This window comes from Hippichthys cyanospilos, chromosome 10 (assembly GCF_059441005.1).
Source record: "Hippichthys cyanospilos isolate Australia breed blue-spotted pipefish chromosome 10, RoL_Hcya_1.0, whole genome shotgun sequence".
Lineage (NCBI taxonomy): Eukaryota > Metazoa > Chordata > Actinopteri > Syngnathiformes > Syngnathidae > Hippichthys > Hippichthys cyanospilos.
Window position 1 is genome coordinate 15818608 of NC_142378.1, and position 19223 is coordinate 15837830.

The 19223-nt window shown below is 38.8% G+C and overlaps 1 protein-coding gene across 1 annotated transcript in view; it reads left to right on the forward strand.

Annotated features, from left to right (window-relative positions):
- The first annotated feature begins 6294 nt into the window (after positions 1-6294).
- Positions 6295-19223, forward strand: part of LOC148417277 (contactin-associated protein-like 4) — a 68779-nt gene continuing 55850 nt past the window's right edge. Inside the window, exons 1-2 of the mRNA XM_088425308.1 lie at positions 6295-6454; positions 15957-16067. Coding sequence (XP_088281434.1) covers positions 6379-6454; positions 15957-16067 — 187 coding nt within the window. The 5' untranslated portion in view covers positions 6295-6378. The remainder of the gene's footprint in view (positions 6455-15956; positions 16068-19223) is intronic.

Sequence of the window (19223 nt, forward strand, 5' to 3'; positions counted from 1 at the left end):
TGGTGCCTACCCCAGCTGTCCACAGGCAGTAGGCGGGAACACCCTGATGAAATGCTATATAAATATAGCAACACCTTGGTTTGACAATTTGAAATGATCCAAACAATGAATACACAGTATTAGAAACTACCGCAAGTGTACAAAGCTTTGCAGTTTTAAACCGATTAAAACTACAGCCTAAACAATGAAGATGAAAAAAGATGAGCCACTTTTGTTGGTCATGTACATGAAATTTGACCCATGCATTTGCATCACAGCGAACACGCGAGGAATTATGTAAATGCACTTATTAGTGCGTCCTCTGAGTGTAGATCGGGGGTGTCGAATTCATTTTAGCTCAGGGGCTGCATGGAGGAAAATGACTCTCAAGCAGGTAAAATCATGGTATATATCTTTAAAACAGTTAGTATCAATCATTTGTCGATTTTTGCTATGCGCACCATCCGTTTTTTTCGACACCATTGGTGTAGATACTATTGGAATACAGAAGATTAGGCAACTGGATGCATCACCAATTTAGTCACTGACTTTCTGGATTTCGGAATCCAAACCTGGCTAAGTATATTAGTGCCTACCCTCCCCAAAGCTCTTAAAATCTCACTAATCTTTTCCACTTCAAAATGTTTGGGATGCATAAGCACAGCTAAAAGTGCTCCAGTAACATCAAAAAGCTTCTTCACAGTTTCTAGTTTCTGAGAAGGAGCAGCACTTTCCCTCTCTCTCTTTGATTCAAAATACATATCGAAGCGGTTTGTTTTTCACCTTATATGTTGATATGTGTTAAAACAGCCAAAATGGACATATTTTCAAACAAATGAAAGTCATGAATGTGGTTTTAAATATCTGACTCATCCGGGACAGCTTCCAAATGTTCTTCTATTCCATGTATTCAATTTTTTTTTTTGAATACTCCCAAATTATTCCATAAATGGTATCATTAAATTGTAGTGGAACACATATCGCCATTTTTCTTTTCCCACATATGCAACTGTCACCAACTGTGTTTATGCATGTATGTACTAACGCTTAATAGCCTTACCAAATGGCCATCTGGTAGCTTGGATCCAGAGATACAGAGAGGATATGACTCCTGAAACATAGATGGTTGAACTTCTTCATTTATTTCTGAGATTCTTTTGTGGAAAGGTTCACAAAATTAGTTCTTGAAAGCAGCAAGAGAGCCCTTTTCATATGAATTAGGAAAAATCCTAGTAAAGGTTTATGTTTAAATTTTGTTTGCTTCAAACTTTGCTGTTGAAAAGTAGATCCTTTATATGCACTTTTGTGCAGTATAATCTGCATCCTCTAATGGGGATTAGTTCAATAAAAAACAGACATAAGCATATGTAAAACGTTAAAAGTTGAAAATTGCCCTTTTATCTTACGTCTGGCAGGGAATTACCCTGTTCAATGTGGCCCTCTGGCAGCGCAATGTTAAAGCTGTTCATTCCTCTTCTCAGTTGTATATGGAGTCCAATTGTTCATAAATAGAAGTAAAACCTGATATGCTGATCTCTAAGGTGTGAAAATAAGTATTTTAGTGAAATATGGCACATTACTTACTGGAACCTTCAATCATACAGACTGGTATAAGAATAAAACCAATCAAAAATATTCCCTATGTGCTGTCATTCATTCTTTTTTTCTTTGCTTCTGTCTCATTAAATGTGTGGCAAAAGCCTGCTCTAGAATTTGTAACCTCAAGCCTCAACAAAAGAAAACAGGGCAATAGGGGATAGGAGTGTGGAAGATTTTATGGGGTAACGCTTCAAGAAGCTGAGATTGCAAAATACAATTTTACAGCAAACAAGATATTTGATTGCGGGGCGATTTTATTAAGCCTTTCTGCTAGTGAAACAAATAATCAGAATGACAAACAGCATTATTTCAATTCACAGTTTTGCTTTTCACTTGAGAAATGCTAACTAATATCCATCCATCCATCCATCATTGCAGCCGTCCAGCCAATCGCAGGGCACACAGAGACAAACTACCATTCACGCTCACAAACACACCTAAGGCAATTCGGGGTATTCAATATACCTACCATACTTTGGGGGGAATATGGGAGGAAACCTGTTTTTGTTGATTTGGGTTTGATTAGATTTAGTTTTGCCTGTTCTCACTGTGCATCAAGTTTCGATGGACACCTTTTTCCGTTAGCTCGGTCGTTTTGTGTCCTCCAGGCACTTCCCTCTGTCACTTCCCTCTAAGACGTCAGACCTCCACGTCATCCAGGAATCTTCAGTATGTATTGTGCGCTAAGACTTGAAATTATTAAAACACTCTTGAAGTCAACTGAAAGCAAGTTTCAAAGACTATACTAATATACAATTGTTAATCTTGATTGATTTAAACTAATGTCAACCTGCATTATTAATGATTGAAGCACCTCTTTATTCACTTGAAGCAGACAGTGCCAAAATGTTTCAGGAAACTGAAAAACAAACCACCTCATTCATAATTTTCGGTTGCAAATGGTCAGAAAGTACCCCAGATAAAGAGAAGGTGCCGACTTTTTTAAGATGCACCTGAAATGAAACTTGATTTATTTTATATTTTTCCAAGGTGGTGGAGAAAAATATCACGGTGTGGTAGACTTAATCATATTTCTAAAAGTTTGAAGGAGATCTGAATATTATCAAAACTGAGGCTCAGGTAAAATTGAACAGATAATGTTATCTTTTCAGTATATTAAATGAGTGCATTTATACAAAGTTAAATCTTTATTTTTAGTATTTGTAAGAGCACAGTATTATAATGAGAAATAAATGGACTGCCCATTCAGCAGACAAGGTAACAAGCAGTGCATCCATTTTTAAACACCTCTACAACTTAAAGCACTGGTTTAAACTCTACAACATTCATTCTTCATCACCGTTTGGTAGTTGGAAAGATAGTCCAGACAACAAATTCCCTAATTTTTCAGTATAGTGTGCAGTTTTGTGCTGATTACAACTCGGAATCTTTTAGCTGGGGTTTTTGTTGTATTTATTCTGACCACACACTAACCCTTTTATGGCAACATTTATATCAAATAAGCCCCCCACCGCCAATCCCCAAGAAAGGAAAATGTAAAAGGCCCACTAACAAGGGCTACAAACTTAATGTGTCACAGTATCCCTCTGGGATACATTAGATTCATAGTCCACTGCTACCATCTGCCTCAGAGATTTGTTGTGTTTTCCAGTCGTACTTGAGATCTTATCATAGGTCAACATTTCTATCTGCTTGAATTTGGACAGATTTAAGGCAATAGTGTTCCTGAAAAAGTAATTTACCCTTTAGCCTTTTCACACATGTACACTTCCAAATGATGTGAAGTGGATTACAATACAGAGAATGCAAATCTGTGCCATGTGATGTGTATAAATAGTGCATTATGTTTTTAACTTGTGGTTACAGGTGACACTTTTTTGTTTTCATTTATGAACCGGTAAATGAATGTGATCCACACCTTTTAAGGATTCTGTTTTTGTCTCGCAAACTAGACAGTTTTACCATGCCCCAGTCGATTGAGCCCTTCTGTTCTTACAGTTGAGAACATTATAGTTGTGCTGCTTGCGTGTTGGGGTGTATGGGTGGGGAAGGGTAGGGTGCATGTATGAGTGGTGTTCACCCTCTCGAAACACGATGGAGCCACCTCTTGTCAGTAGCATCTGAGTCATCCTTTCCACGTGCCATCTCTCATTTTTGCTCTCAGCTCTTCCCTAATGTGCATGCTCTTTTTGCATACTGCACGTGCACATTATATTCAAAGGTAAAATGATGCGAGTGTCATACCACCCACGTCGGCGCACTACTTATGATTTGTTAGGGTTCTACTGTTTGCAACCTATGTGAAACCGAAACAGTCTTGTGAGTATGACAGTTGACGCATCATTTGCTACATTTAGTCTGTGATGGCTTATGCAGCATGATATATCCAAATGTCAGGGGGAAAAAAACTTGATAATCCTGTCTTAAAGTAAATCCCCAAACAAAGACTTTTCATCTTGTGCTGTCACACTGCCGTGCTGTAATATTTTGACAGTAAATGGGCGTACTAATTCGACACTAAATTTCTTTGGTGACCTGAGAAGCATTTAATGACTCTCGTCTAAACATCCTCTTGTGGCGTGGTAAATCTTCTCATCATATTAAGCTGTCAAAGCTCTTGCACTTGATACGGAAAGAGAAACATTTGATTACTCCGTTAAAAATAGCGTCTTACTTTATTTGAGTTGGCAAATACAAGTGCATTCATGACTATAGAATCATTTTGTGATTTTCAGACCAAGGTATCCTGCCAGACTTGGTTCAGGGAATCGCAATTTTCTTGGACATTCCACAGTGCTCTGTGGCTGGGTTTGATGCAATGATAGATGAAGGGTCCGGAGTTGCTCAATTGAATATGGGTCTGGGGAATAGAGAGGTCAGTCATTTGCATCAACGTCATCGCACCCCCAGCAGTTCTTCTCCTGTGACCCTTTCAACTGGATCATATGTCCCTCGAGACGTCTCCACAGCAACATGTTCGCATCATCAGTCAGCAGATGGTAGAGACAATGTGTTTCGGGGGCGAGGCGTGAACGAGGCCACAGACTTACACGTACACACTCGTATGGACTCACAAGGGAGCACACAACCTTTATTTTCATTATTATTATTTTCTTTTTGACATCGCCCACTTGCCTCCTCCCTCCTTACATTGCAATGCAGTGCTGAGATGGTCTGGTGCCCCTAGTACAGTGTTTTTCCAACATTTTTGAGACAAGGTAAAGAATTTTCTTTGAAAAAATCTCAAGGCCCACCACCAACCAAAATTTTTAATATTTCAAAATCTGTAGCCTATATTAACAACATAAAGTCATTCTGATCAAAGTTTTATCAACAGGCATCAGGTGAACACTGTTTAGCACCCCTTAAGAGCTTTTCTCAAAATACTGTGCTGATGCCTATTGGTGAAAAGTATTTATTACATGGTTACAATGCAACACCATGCTCTAGCAGCCAACAACGGCGCATTCTAATTTAAAAAAAAGTGACACCCGACTATTTCCCATAAAACATCCACCCACAAGTGCCTCTGTCTTTTGTGTTTCTTCGAGGAAACCAAAGGACAATTCCCATTACATTTTTTGTTTGTGAATAAACAGCTAAACCATTACATTTGGTCCTGTCTTCTAAGAACACATAATGATATTCTGGCTATTTAGAGAATAAAACTAGTCCAAATGGTTCTAACAAGGACAGCCAAATCTGTTTTAGTAATTAACAAGTGCACTCGATCATTAGAGGCAGATTCCATAAAAAGAATGTGGCCAGACTTGCATCTTATCTCTGGAGGGTTATCAACGTGGGCTGATTTAGGTTGGGGATTGAGCAGATTTTGTTGATTCCAATTCCATGTTTGATCTTTTAACAATTCAATTCTGAATCAATTCTTTTATAGATACCAAGGAAAAAACTGGTAAATTATCATTGACTTTGTTTTATGTCTTAATTGTACAGTATCTGTAAACAAGATATGTGTTCAAAAATAGCATGGCTTTACAAAAAATGAGATCTTAAGAGGTCCAGATCGTTAGTACTCCTTGATACTTGATTACTCGTGGTTATCCAACCAGCGGTTAGCATAAGAATACGCTTCTAGCAAAAGAATACTTCTCTAAGAATATCCCCTTCAAAGTCTATCATGGGCCAACTATTAAACCGGTCAGGCTAAAGGATGTAACGGAGCTGGAAGTGGTTCCCCAGACGCTCTCACGTCAGAAATTCAATGTGAGCCTGCTTTCATATGTGAATAAAACACCACCTAAGTCTTTGAATCCTAGGGTTCTAGATGTCAGTCAGTCTTGGGGCACTGTGCTGGGCAGTGAGATGCCAGGCAGGCGTGGAGTTTCTTTGTGAAGATTTAATATTGTTCTATTATTCCCCTCATCGTCCATTATAGAGTATATTGCTGTGATGATATCATTAGCCAGTTTTGTGCCGTTTCATTTAAGTGTTGTGCATGAAATGCTGAATGTATTCTCTGTATCTCAGATGCCCCATACACAAGAAATAAAAAAGGCGCTTTGAGATGTAGGTGGACAGAACAACTATGTTAAGAGTGAAATCCCAAAACAAAAATAATCCTCACTTTGTCACTCCACTGTGGTGTGGATCTGCAATAGTCTGTAACCCCCAACCCAGATTTTCTTTCTCTTTATCCTCTCTCCATCACTTAACGGAGTGCAGAGTGTGAGAGCAAGCATCCCCCCCAATCTTCTTGCCTGCGCTGGCAGACAGAGTGACCAAGTGTAGCTTGAGGAGAGGAAGGCAGTGAATGCGAGAGAAGAGGAACTGTCTCCTCTTAGTCAGTGCTGATATTGTGCGCAGTAACGTGCACTCAACATGCCTCTGAGGAGTAGGAGACTGTCTGGGATTGCTGTGCTGATCTCCTCGTTGGTTCTGAGCTCCTGCGGGACAGGTGAGCAGTTCTTCTAGTTTCTACCTGAGCTGCAGGCTGTTTTGAAAGATTTGATCATGTATTGTGATGTGTTTTTTTAAGTGGATATAAGAAAAACAGAACAATGTAAGCAACTTGAAATGTTCAACAGTTTTATACAACATCTGATATTTTCTCTCTTCTATTGTCAAGAATGTCCAAAGTGATGACTTGGCATGTTCTATGTTTATCTTGCCTGGAACATATAAGCTATAGGCTATATGAAACAGATACACTGAAATCAAACAGTGAAAAATACAGCTGCAAACAAAATGAACATTCAAATCAAGTCCGTTGCTTTCATGGCTGAAATATATATTCCTTTTAAATGACTTAAAAACATACTAAAAAAAAGGGATGAATCAACAATGTGGTATTATAAATTAGAACTTATCTGCATAGTAAATATTCTATTCATTAGTTTTTGGGGAGGTGTTTATTGTCAAATTGTAGTTTTACCCTCTTTGAGAAGACACTGAGAAATTAAATTATTTTCTCGTGGACATGAATCAAGTCACAGCAAACATTGTTTATCTCAGTTGTTGGCTTGAAAGGTGTTTTTAGTGATGGATTCATAGAGGATGGTGGAAGGTTTGTAGGCATGAATAAGTGCTGGCTTTTCTCAATTGTAATGATTATTTTCAATGATAGACAATATTAGCCTAACACCCAAATTTTCATTTTCTGTTGCTTGAACAGACTTGAGTCATTTTTATAAAGTGTGTGCATTCATTGCTGAGATTGCGAGCTTTGTGAAAACACGCTTTACATTGCAACATGAGCTAAAATCAGGAGAGGGGCATCACCAGCTGAAACATATTGTCATGTGGAGTCATTTTGGCTTGGAAGCTAGTGACATTAAAAAATGCTGGCTGTAAAAAAGTGCACAAGTCCAGTATATTTTCTAGTGCCTATCTGACAACAGTCACTGATTTAATGTTCTTGTAAAACATGTTCCTGTAGTTTTATATTATTCCTCGGAAAAAGGGACTATTATCAGTTGTCATTGGAGTGGAAACTCTCCATTAAACATAGCACGGGCTCTGCAGTATTTTTGAATATAATACATGTGGCAGTGCTTGCATCTTGATTCTTGTGCACACACCGTTTGGGAATTTGGATTACTGGTGGCTTGGTATATCACTAGTTACTACTGTACATCCATCTTACAATAGCGGTGTAGGACTTGAATCCAGGCTTCGGTCCTCCTGTGTGGAATTTGCATATTCTCTCTGTGAATGCGTGGGTATTCTCCAGGTACTGTGGTTTCCTGCTCCTAAACATGTATTGGTTGATTGAGGTTGTTCTACCTGTGCTATTTGATTGGCTGCCAAACAGTTTTTGGGATAGGCTTGTGCATGGCCACAATCTTCTTGAGGACAAGCAGTTCCGATAATGACTGACTGAGTGTTCTGCGTCAAGCTTGACAAGCAAAGAAGTGTCCTTTGACAAGTCTTCCACATCTGACAATTTTGTGGCAGAAAGTTGTCTAAACATGATAATTGCATGAAAGGAAGTCTAAAGGCTTCTTTATACTCCTCTGGGCATCAACTGTGCGGAAATGTAATGCACAGTTTGCATTTATGCTCCAGTTGACCCCACACATGCTGTTTTGAAAGTGTGTTTCAATTTCACTTCACGTCAGGGGGTGTTGATACAGCGGATATTGGCTAGGGAATCACAGACAAAAGTGTCTTCTGATTGTCATGGTCAATTCCTGAAGCCTGTTTTACTTTTTTATGTTGTCATTATTATTTTAGACACTTTATTCATTTTTACCTACATCATAGCTAGCACTTTGTGAATGCCGAGCCACCTTCCATTTTTTTGTCAGGAGCTAGATGCCATTTATGCTTTGAACTGGCTTAAGTTGCAATCATAAACAGGCAGATATTTGCACACCTCATCTCACAGCTTCTCTTGAATATGCCCTGCTTTTTTTTTTCCAAATGGCAATATTGCAGAACCTAATCTAGGACAACTAAATACCTCACCATGTTGTATTTGCAGGTTTGGTGTGACTTCCGTTGTATGTGCAATATATTCAATAAAGCATTATTTTAGAGAAAAAAATTATGTGATTGCTGCATGTGACTAAATGGACCAATCATTAGGGTTTAAGCATGCAGAAATCATTGTGCAAAAACAATTTCTGATGTGTGAGCCACATGTCATGCAAATCAATGCGTCGTGCAAGTGATGCAATGTGGCCATTGTCGCCTACGCGTACATTGGAGTATAAAGAAGGCGTAGTCCGATTCTGAGCTACGCAAGCATGGGTTGCTTGGTGGCAGTGTCTTTCATTCAAATGAGAACAACAGGCATTAAAGCCTCTGATTCATCCTAGAAATACATTTGTCATGATATTTGTATTGCAGTTTTTGAATCATGCTCATGGATGGTGGCACATGAACTATCACAGATGTGATAAATATGTGAGGTCTGCGTGGGAGGGTACCTGCTTACATCTGTTGCCACATTGGCCACAGCGCCGTACCAATGCTTTGGTCACACACAGCTCATTGTGTTCTTCTCTGCACAGAAATTTCTGAGTGAATGTGAGTGTCCCACATTTAAAGGGAACAAGATGAGCTACCTATAATTGGTAGTGAATTAAGTGGACTGTGTTCAAGCCCACAAAGACATGGAAGACAAAGACAAGGAACCATGCTTTTTAAATGCACCAATTAGAGCATGCCTTAACCAGTAAAATGCACTATAAATACGGTTTTGTAACCACTCACAATTGTACAAAGCTTTACCGCTCCACCATTTTGAAACGAGTGAGGCCGACCAATAGCAGACCAGTATCACCATGAGGAGAGGCAGACCATTATCAGACCAGTATTGTAGTGACACGTTGCATGGAAGCAGTTTGACTGCAATAGTAAATAAGTACAATTACCTAAAAACACCAGCAGATGGAGACAAAATAACACAAATACAGTTTACCCCCTAGGGTCATGACAGTTGTTTTTATCGCAAAGCCAGGAAAATAACGGACGAAAAAACTCAGTATTCCACATCGCAACATGAGAAAAATGTAAGCCAGGGACGCTGTAACACGGGGATATATATATATATATATATATATATATATATATATATATATATATATATATATATATATATATATATATATATATATATGCAATGTGCAATGCTCCAATTTGCCTGCATCCCCACTTTTGAATCAATCGAATCAACGTGCGTCCCTAGGAGCATCATTTTTTTTACATCAAAATTCATTGTCCATCTACTCTTTTACTCCACAAAACCTGCTGACTTATGAACATTGCGAACAACTTTGTCCGGCATTTTGTTTTGATCTTGCGGAAAAATATCAAGAAAAAAAAAAAAAACATAAATCAAGAAAACACATCCGCTTCAACCCAACACTCGAAGACATGATAAAAGTAATATGAACGTAAGATGAAAGATGGATGACTTATATATGCTATAGTGAAAAGTCCCCATTGTGAAAAATTTCTGGCTGCAAATATGATTTTGTTGTAGAGGAGTTCTACTGTACTATCATTAAAACAAAAATATACTTTAGGTTAAGATATGCCTGAGCAATATTTCCATCTAAGAATGATGAATGTGCCAAATGTGCAAAAAACTGCAGTGTGTGTTTGCTAGTTCCCATGTTGTGAAAGAACTTTGAATGCAAGGTTTGCTTGCAAAGCAAGTGTGTGACAAATGTTTTTCTGTGCTCTCTTAGTGTGTGTTCTGCTGATTAATGGCAACCCACTTAAACATTTCCTGTAACATTAAACACAGCAAGAAGAGTTTCACACATTCACTATTTATTACAAGAGATCCTTTGGATAGCACATTGGTTAGCACAGTGGTGGGCAACTTCAGTCCTCAAAGGCCAACCGACCCGATTCAATGAATCCCTCATCAGAAGCCCGATAACAATCCAGATCATTTGAATCAGTCGTATTGGAGTAAGGAAACATCTAAAAGTGTCAGAATAGTGGCCCTCGAGGAGCGAAGTTGCCCACTCTTGAGTTAGCGTGTCTTCCTCGCAATACCAGATCGTGGGTTTGCATCTGGACTCTGCATTTTCTGTGTGAAGTTTGAATGGTCTCCTTGTGCCTGAGTAATACCAAAAAAAGTGTGGAGCAACAAATGTAATGGTGGCCGGGACATTTTAGGGTGTGGTGCCTTGCTCAAGGACATCTAAACTATGCATTATCTTTGTTCTGTTACTACCGGTCTACTAAGCCGGTTCTCGCTCATGATTTGATATATTGCCAACAGTATCGCTTTATCCCCATACTGATTGCTTCCCTTATGGGTGTCTAGCAGAGTGTTTCATCAGTTGGCTGAGAAAATGAGCCATGGGTTCTGATTATTTAAATAGCTTGGGTTGAAGGGGCTACTTAAATCAGCAGTTATTTTCTTAGAGGGCTGAAAATTCATTTTCACTTCAATGCAAGAGAGTCAAATATGCTGCATGAGGGTTTGATTTAAGTTTAGGTTTAGCTCCCTCCTTCACATGCAAACACTCCCATCAGAATTTATAACTTTTCAAAGAGCTGGTGTACGGCCCCACAAGACCATAAACTCCTGAATAAAATCAATTTGCTGTGAATGTGCTAGAGATTTCAGAAGCCTCTGCCCTATCCTTTATGCTTTAATGAGATCTAGGATAAGTAGTAGATAAATCACCTCCTCCTACTTGTTGCCATTCTGACAATGTGTTTTGTACAAGTGGAGTTAAAAAGAGGTTTGTGATTAAGTCAAGGTTATGAAGCAGATACCAGCAGGTGGTGATGTTAATCTGGAGCCGCCTGGAGTGAAGCTTGATTTATTAATCCACAGCAAGTTGTTAAGCAATAAAAGTGACAAAGATCTGTAGTCAATCCATCTGCACTTTGCGACCTGTGGGATTTTATATTTGGCCAAGGCCTGCTCCCTGTAAAAGGAAGTCACCCGAAAACAAAGCCATTCATCAACACGCTGTGTCATTACAGTATGGAAGATGACTTGTTATTGGGCCAGCTATCAGCCACGTTCTGCTGAGGTCATCATTCATTCTGGTCTTAAAAAAGTTGGAGGTAATTTGGAACCACAGTCATTAGGTGCGTAATAATAGAAGTCAAATAAACAATACACCATCATTTCATGCGATATAATTCATTTCCCTACCCTTAAGGTCACAGAAAGAAATTAGGGATGTTTGACTTCCGGGTCAAAATAAATACAGTAGATATCTCTGAAACAGCTGAACTGAATTTGACTTTAATATACTTGCCCAGTGTCCTTGTTACAAAACAGCAACTTGTGCAAAATATTCAAACGTTGAAACGCTGGACATTAATGTTGGGTGTTGGACTGTAGGACGTGCCTCGCGTGTAGCTCCAAGAATCCGTTTTCTCTCTGGGGCTTAACAGATATGTGATTTAAAAATGCAAACTTGAAATTTACTTTACTGGGGCGGCACCACTTTCTGACTGGACTATAGCACCTTTTCACCCATATGTCCAAACGTGACCTCAGAAATGTAGTATTTCCGAAGGCTGGATATTCCTCATGTTTTGTTTACGTTCAGGCAAGCCACCATACATAGTTGTCAGGCCACTATTCGAAACATTTTTTTTTAAGCGAGGATGTAATGAGCAAGGCCAAGGCTGTTCTTTCCCCGGAGATGAAAATGAATTGTGGCACATCAATTCTTGTTTGTCTGGCAATCCATTTCCATACTGTCTGCCAATGGCTGAACAAATGCCTATGTCATCAAGTAGGCACAAGATGCCTATTCACGAAACCAGGTTTATGTCAGCAAAAATGACGTTTGAGATATTCTAATCCTACTCTAAACCCCCTTTAAAATAATTTATAGATGTATATAGGTATCATCTGAGATTTGAACACTTACAATCTGAGGAAGTTTAACATTTCAACAGATGAATTTGGGCAAGAATGGTTCTTTGGCCTCACCCCCAAAACCACATATATTTTAGGCTTACAATGAATTCCCGAGGTATCATCTGCCAAAATGTGCTTCTTTTAATGTTACTGTCTGTATGTAAGTGTTTTTTTATATCAATTTATCACGATGAGACATTTAATTTAATATTTTTCTGTCAATTAAAACATGATTTGCCGCTTGGTTTGGCCTATAGCTGTGACAAGATGTTTTATCATGGATATTATATCACAAATGCATTTGGCCATATACGGTAAATTAATTGAAGATGACATTTTGATGCTGTAACATCCTTTTCTTTTTATTTTGTTTTTCTATCTAGTAAGTAACATAAACACATCCCAGGACGTAAAAGTCTCTCCAAATTGATTGCATTAATGAACAGGGGGACTGGCTTTGCAATGACTATTGTGATAATCTTTTCAACTTCAGGTTTCATCCTCTTCATATTCCTCATATTTGATTTGTATTTCACCTTAAAAGAATAAGCATAAAAGTGGAAATTTGTATCTACCATGTCCCAGGCTAGAACATCTCAGTGTACTGTAATGTGAATTTACATAAACTTGGAAGGGTTGGTCTTAATTACTCAGTTCCAATCTTCCATCAGTAAAGGGTTTCAAAATGAATTCCCTCCAGCTCGGCTTTATAAAGGTCTGGCAAAGTAGTAGACTCTTTCTGCAATTTCAGCAACTGTTATCCCAATTTCCCTATAGGCTGCTTTCTTTAGGTCTAAATTTTCCGCTCACTCATCTTAGAAATGTCAAGATCCCAATGAGAAAAGCTTTTATTTTTCTTCAGCCAGTTTTTCTTTCCAAGGACACGCACCAATGGCACAGACACTTGACTAGACAGCGGTGATGATTTCACAGTGCCTCCCCAATTCATTACCAGTATGTCGCACCTACTGGCTCTCTTCTAGCATTTCGGGTGTAGAGCTTGGAGGTAAAGCAACAACAGCAAGATTATTTGTGTTAACCTTCACAATGATCTATGAATGAAGAACTTTCTGTATTTGGTGTATTATGGTATGATAACCTCCAATTAGCATTCAAATGTACAATTACAAAGCAGGTGAGGTCTGTAATTTGTATCAAAAGTACTCTTCAATTATGAGGGAAAAAATCAAAAAGAAACATTCCAGAGAAACACAGTGGACAATGTTTTAAATAATTAATTTGACGTTTGGTATTTGATACATCAGACAAACAGAACTCAATATTTGGCACAGAAACCTTTGATTACTATTACAGAGATCAGACGTTTTCTATAGCTCTTCACCAGGTTTGCACAAACTGCAGCAGGGACTTTGGCCCACTCCTCCAAAGAGATGTTCTCCAGAGCATTCAGGTTTCGGTGTTGTTACGGGGCAACACGGACTTACAGCACTCTCCAAAGATTTTCTATTTGATTCAGATCTGGAAACAGGCTACGCCTGCAGGACTTTGAGATGCTGCTTCCCGCAGAGTCATTCCTTAGTTGCCCCCACTGTGTGTTTCAGGTCATTGTCATGCCGGAAGACCCAGTTACGACCCAAGATCTCACGATACATGGCCCCATTCATCCTTCTCTCAATATAGAACGCTCGTTCCGGACCCGTTGCAAAACAAAGCATCTCCAAAGAATAATGTTTCCACCTTCACGCTTCACATTTGGGATGGTGTTGTTGGTGTATTCATCCTTCCTCAACAACACGGCGAGTTCAATTTTGACCAAAAAGCTCCACTTTTGTTTGATCATACCTCTTGACCTTCTCCCATTTCTCTTCTGGATTTTCAAGATGATGATTGGTAAATTTTAGACAGGTCTTGACATGCGCTGGCTTGAGCAGGGGGACCTGGCATGCACTGCAGGATTTGAATCCGTGACGGTGTTGACACTGTGGTCTCTGCTCTATTCAGGTCATTTACCAGATCCTGCACTATAGTTCTGGGCTCATTCCACCATCCATTGATGCCCCACAAAGAGAAATCTTGCATGGCGCTCCAGACTGTGAGAGATTGACCACCATTTTCTGATAATTGCACCAACAATTGTTGCCTTCTCACCAAGCTGCTTGCCTAAAGTCCTGTAGCCCATCCCAGCCCGAGTCTACAACTTTATCCCTGATGTCCTTGCACAGTTCTCTTGTCTTAGCGATTGTGGGGACATTGGAGGTAGCTTGAGTGTGTGGACAGGTGTCTTTTATAGAGGTAACAAGTTCAAAGAGGTGCAGATAACACACTTAATAAGAAAGGAGGGCTTCTTAAAGAAGAACAAAGAGGTCTGTGAGAACCGGCATTCTTATTGGTTGATAGGTAATCAAATCCCTACGTCATGCAATAAAATGCTAATTCATTATTCAAAGATAATTGTCTGTGATTTTCTGGATTTTTCTGAGGGAACCCTCCCAAGAATTTAATAAAGTATAATTGAACTGAATTGATTCTGTTGCTCACATTGACCGTTGATACAAGCCTTTACCTGCTTTGTAAGTGGGAAAACTTCAAAAATCAGCAAAATCAAATACCAAAAAAAATATTGAAAATACGTTTTAAACGTCAGATCTTCTAACATTTAACAGCAGGCGTTATCTTTCATGGTGTCTCAGAATCGTATCATTTATTTAGAGCGAAAACTGTTTTGCCATTTAAGAGAGATGCTTATTGCACTGTTGTGCATGAGGCCCATTACAATATTAAAAGAGTTTCTTGAGTTGAAAAGTGTATGGATTCTTTGTAGTCCAAAAAATAAAAAAAAAATAGGACAGTATCATTCAGTGGCTTTAATACATTTCTTTAGGGATAAAATTTAATTATAGTTGAGTAGTCATAAACCAGACAATGTAAAATCGCATATAATTTTATATTAGGCCAAAGCGTAGCAGTTTTTTCCTCCTAGGATATCGACTTTATTTAATTCATACAATAGCCATTTAGGCCATTTGTCGGCTTCTCCCGTTTTAAAATTGAATAAAGCAAGTGGAAGCATTAAAAAAGCACAAGTCAGCTTTCTTTACTGACACTGTGATTATTTTGTATTTTATCATTTGGTTTCCCAGTAAAACTGAATAAAGAGTGGACAAGAGTGAGGTATTCCAATTCAATCCAAGCAGATGGCTTTGCAAATAGAATAGGGCATGAGGTATTTATTACATATTTGCAATGATGTGTGTGTGGAGAGCACTACTGGGCTGATTTCATTGTGATTGCACTTATGTGGTTTTTGGATTTAATCGGGCTTTGTTTCTTTGAAAATGCTTAGTGCTTATTCAACCTGCCATAATGTTTACATTACAATATTCACAGAGGCTGCAAACTCTGTCATACCCAGTGACCCATGAGCCGCATCATGGAAGTTACAGAATCTAGGAAAAAGCCTACAGAAGCAAAAGATTAACAAATCTGCACACAAATAATATCATAGACACTGAAACATGTTTACTGAATGTATCCCTTTTACTTGATACTGATTTTTTTTTAGTTTTTAGGCAAATGTATAGCAGCTTTTAGAAGCTTGCGCCTTCCCCTCAAACCCATGCTTGCCTTTCTGATTTGTCAACAGATGTTTGTGACAGCCCGCTGGTGTCGAATCTACCCTACTCATCATTTCGAAGCTCTTCACAGCTGTCTGCCAGTCATGGACCGGTGTATGCCAAGGTCAACAGGAGAGAAGGTGAGACTACCAACCAGATGATGCAATAATCAACAAAGAACAATTAGTTTGATCAAACACAATTGAGGGTTCGAGGGTTCAACTGGGGTTCAACGGAAAAGACAGATCATTGAGGCAACTTTCTTCAAACTGGCAATATTGGAAATGTACAATCTCTTATATTACAAATAGCATTAAGATGTTAGGCGTGAAACTGACTGGGATTAGGAGAATGGTTTAAACATTGGACTTTTTTTTTTTGCTTTAACCTTAAATCGTTACTCGGAATGGCCATTTCACAGCGTTGGCAGTAAAATCAGCTAACTGGACTGAGTGAGGGGAGAGTGGCAGAGGTGATGAAACTAATTAATAGTTGAGTCCAACTTTCCTCAGGAAAATACGCTTTGTCACGTTAAAGAACCTTTTTTCAACGATTCATTGTTAAATTTGTCATTTCATGCAAATTATGTATGTGGCTGACGGCACACAACAATGGCCAGAACTTCATTATAATGAACTTATTTCAGTTATTGTTTTCACTGTGATGATGATCTTTGCTGTTTTTCTTATACTAAATTCAGTGAGGCGTGTTTTAATGTTCTTCGGTTGAAGTCCTTAAGTGGCATTCGTGGAAATCTCTGATGTTATTCGTTCACAGATGTTACAAATCTTAAATGTTGTCTCCTGTTAATATCCATTAGGGGGCTGACTCTCTCCACCAAAAATGATTTGACACAGTTTTTGGCTCAGCGGTATTACAATTTCATTCTACATGGTAGGACGGCTCAGTTTGTGAGGGTATGATGCAATGATTATTTTTGGTTGATATTTTAGATCCATTTGAAAGAACTTGTCAGAACTGTAAAGTACCATTTCTTTCTAAAATATAAAAGACTCGATCGAATTCAAAGTGGAACGATTTGATTCGATTCCATTCAGTGTTTCACATTTATGAATCACAAAACAATTTTCTGGTTCGACCCAATTTTATTTTCATCCCATCACCCCATCTGTTTCCTATTGCTCATCTTGCAGCGCTCATTTCACCTCTGAAAACTACAATTAGCTGTGCATTTTTAGTTGACTAAGAGGTTTGGTTTAGACGCTTTGTTTTTTGTGAAATATGTTCTCCCAGCCCAAGCAAAGATGGGCGGTACTGAACGAATTACAACGTATGTTCAAGGGTTTTTTTGGTTCGATCAATTTGCCTTGTAGGAAAATAACAAATTGTTTTTGTCAAGAACCCCAGTAAAAAGTTTTGCCCTTTGTCCTTTTGAGTTTCTTGCTCAGTTGCAGGCACCGACTGTCGAGAAGACGCTTCAGGCCAATGAACTGATGTGAACAGACTGAAAATTGAGCTGTTGAAAAGGCAATGTCCCCCAACTGTCCTGTTCTCCCTGACGGATTTGTTCTGTGAAGTGGGTTGCAAAAGTGCAAAAGGTTCTGACTCTCCAGGACACAGAGAACAACACTTCAAAGGCAAATGTGCTGGATTCACACTGTCTAAGATAGCTTTGTGGTGACACAAAGTGAGAAAAATTGCATTTGCATGCACAAAGATGGGGAAAAAAATACCAGTAAAAAATGTACAGCGGGGTGAACGGTTGCTGTGTGTAGAAAATCCTAACTGTGATTTGTTTTGAATGGAACATTTTGCAGTTTTGACATTTACTGCTTGGTGACGAACTGTAGCTAAAGCATTTCTTTCTTTCTTTTTGAACATATTTCCAGTACTATATTTGAAAAAGTTAAGGCTTTGGAATGTCTTTGTAAGACAGCTTATTCGACAAGAAAATGAGCTGTGAATCAGTCAGCATTTATCAGGAGAATGCTTGGAGCATGAGAGTAGTTTAAATGTGTCAAGAGGAAGAAGTTAGTGCAAGCTTTTGAACAATGAAACATTTTACATTGGTTAATCTATGGGAACAATTCTATTATAACTGAAGAAACACACATTGTTAATTACAAAACAAAACAAAAACTCCAAAAATTGTTTATGAGGAAGGGTAATATTGTTCTCCCAAGTGACTGTCCCATTATAGCTGTTTGTTCTTCTGTTCTCGCCAGAATACTGGTGATGTAACAGATACAGTGCATCTGCAAAGTATTCTCAGTGTATTAACTTAATCTCTTCCTACAAAATACAATACTCAAAACCTTATCATGATGATGTGTTTATATTTTTTGACATTTTTTTTGAATTTATTAAAAATAGAAAACTAAGAAATCACATTTACGTAACTATTCACAGGCTTTACCAAAACTTAACTCAGGTGCATCCAACAGCTTAATTGGAGTCCACCTGCGGTAAATTCACTTGATTGGACATGGTTTGGAAAGGCACACATCTATGTATATGCGGTCTCACAGTTGACGTCACATGTCAGATCACAAAACACTGAGCATGTAGTCAAAAGAATTGGCTGTAGACCTCTGAGATGAGATTGTCTTGAGGCACAAATCTGTGAAGGGATACAGAAGTATTTCTGCTGCTTTGAAGATTGCAATGAGTGTCCTCTATTATTCATAAATGGAAGACGTTTGGAACCACCAGGACTCTTCCTAGAGCTGGCCAACCATCTAAAGTCTAAACTGAGTGATCCGGGAGAAGCGCCTTAGTAAGGGCTATGATTAAAAACCCGATGGTTACTTCGTCAGTGGAAGGAAAACTTTCCATATAGACTACCATCTCTACAGCAATTTGCCAGCTAGGCCTGCAAGGAAGGCTGGCCAGATGAAAACCATTCCGTAGTAAAGGGAACTTGACAGCCTGTCTGGAATTTGGGAAAAGGCACCTGAATGACTCAGACCAAGAGAAATAAAACTCTTTGTCCCGAAAAGACAAAGATTGAACGCTTTGTGTGAATGCCAGACTATATTTGGAGGAAACGAGGCACAACTTATCACTAGGCCAATACTATCCCCACAAGTGAAACATGGTGGTGGCAGCACCATGCTATGGGGATGCTTTTCCCCGTAGCCAGCACGGACTGGCAATCCTAACCCTGGGACACAGGGTCGTTGTTCGGCAAGACAAGGCTCAGAAGCACAAAGCCAAGATCTCCAAGTGTGGCTTTGAACTCACGTTACATATCCTTTGCTCCGGTTACAGTATGTCTATCAACTTGTATAATTTTGCAGTCAGGACTGCCTCCTGGAAACAATTTGAAGAAAGAG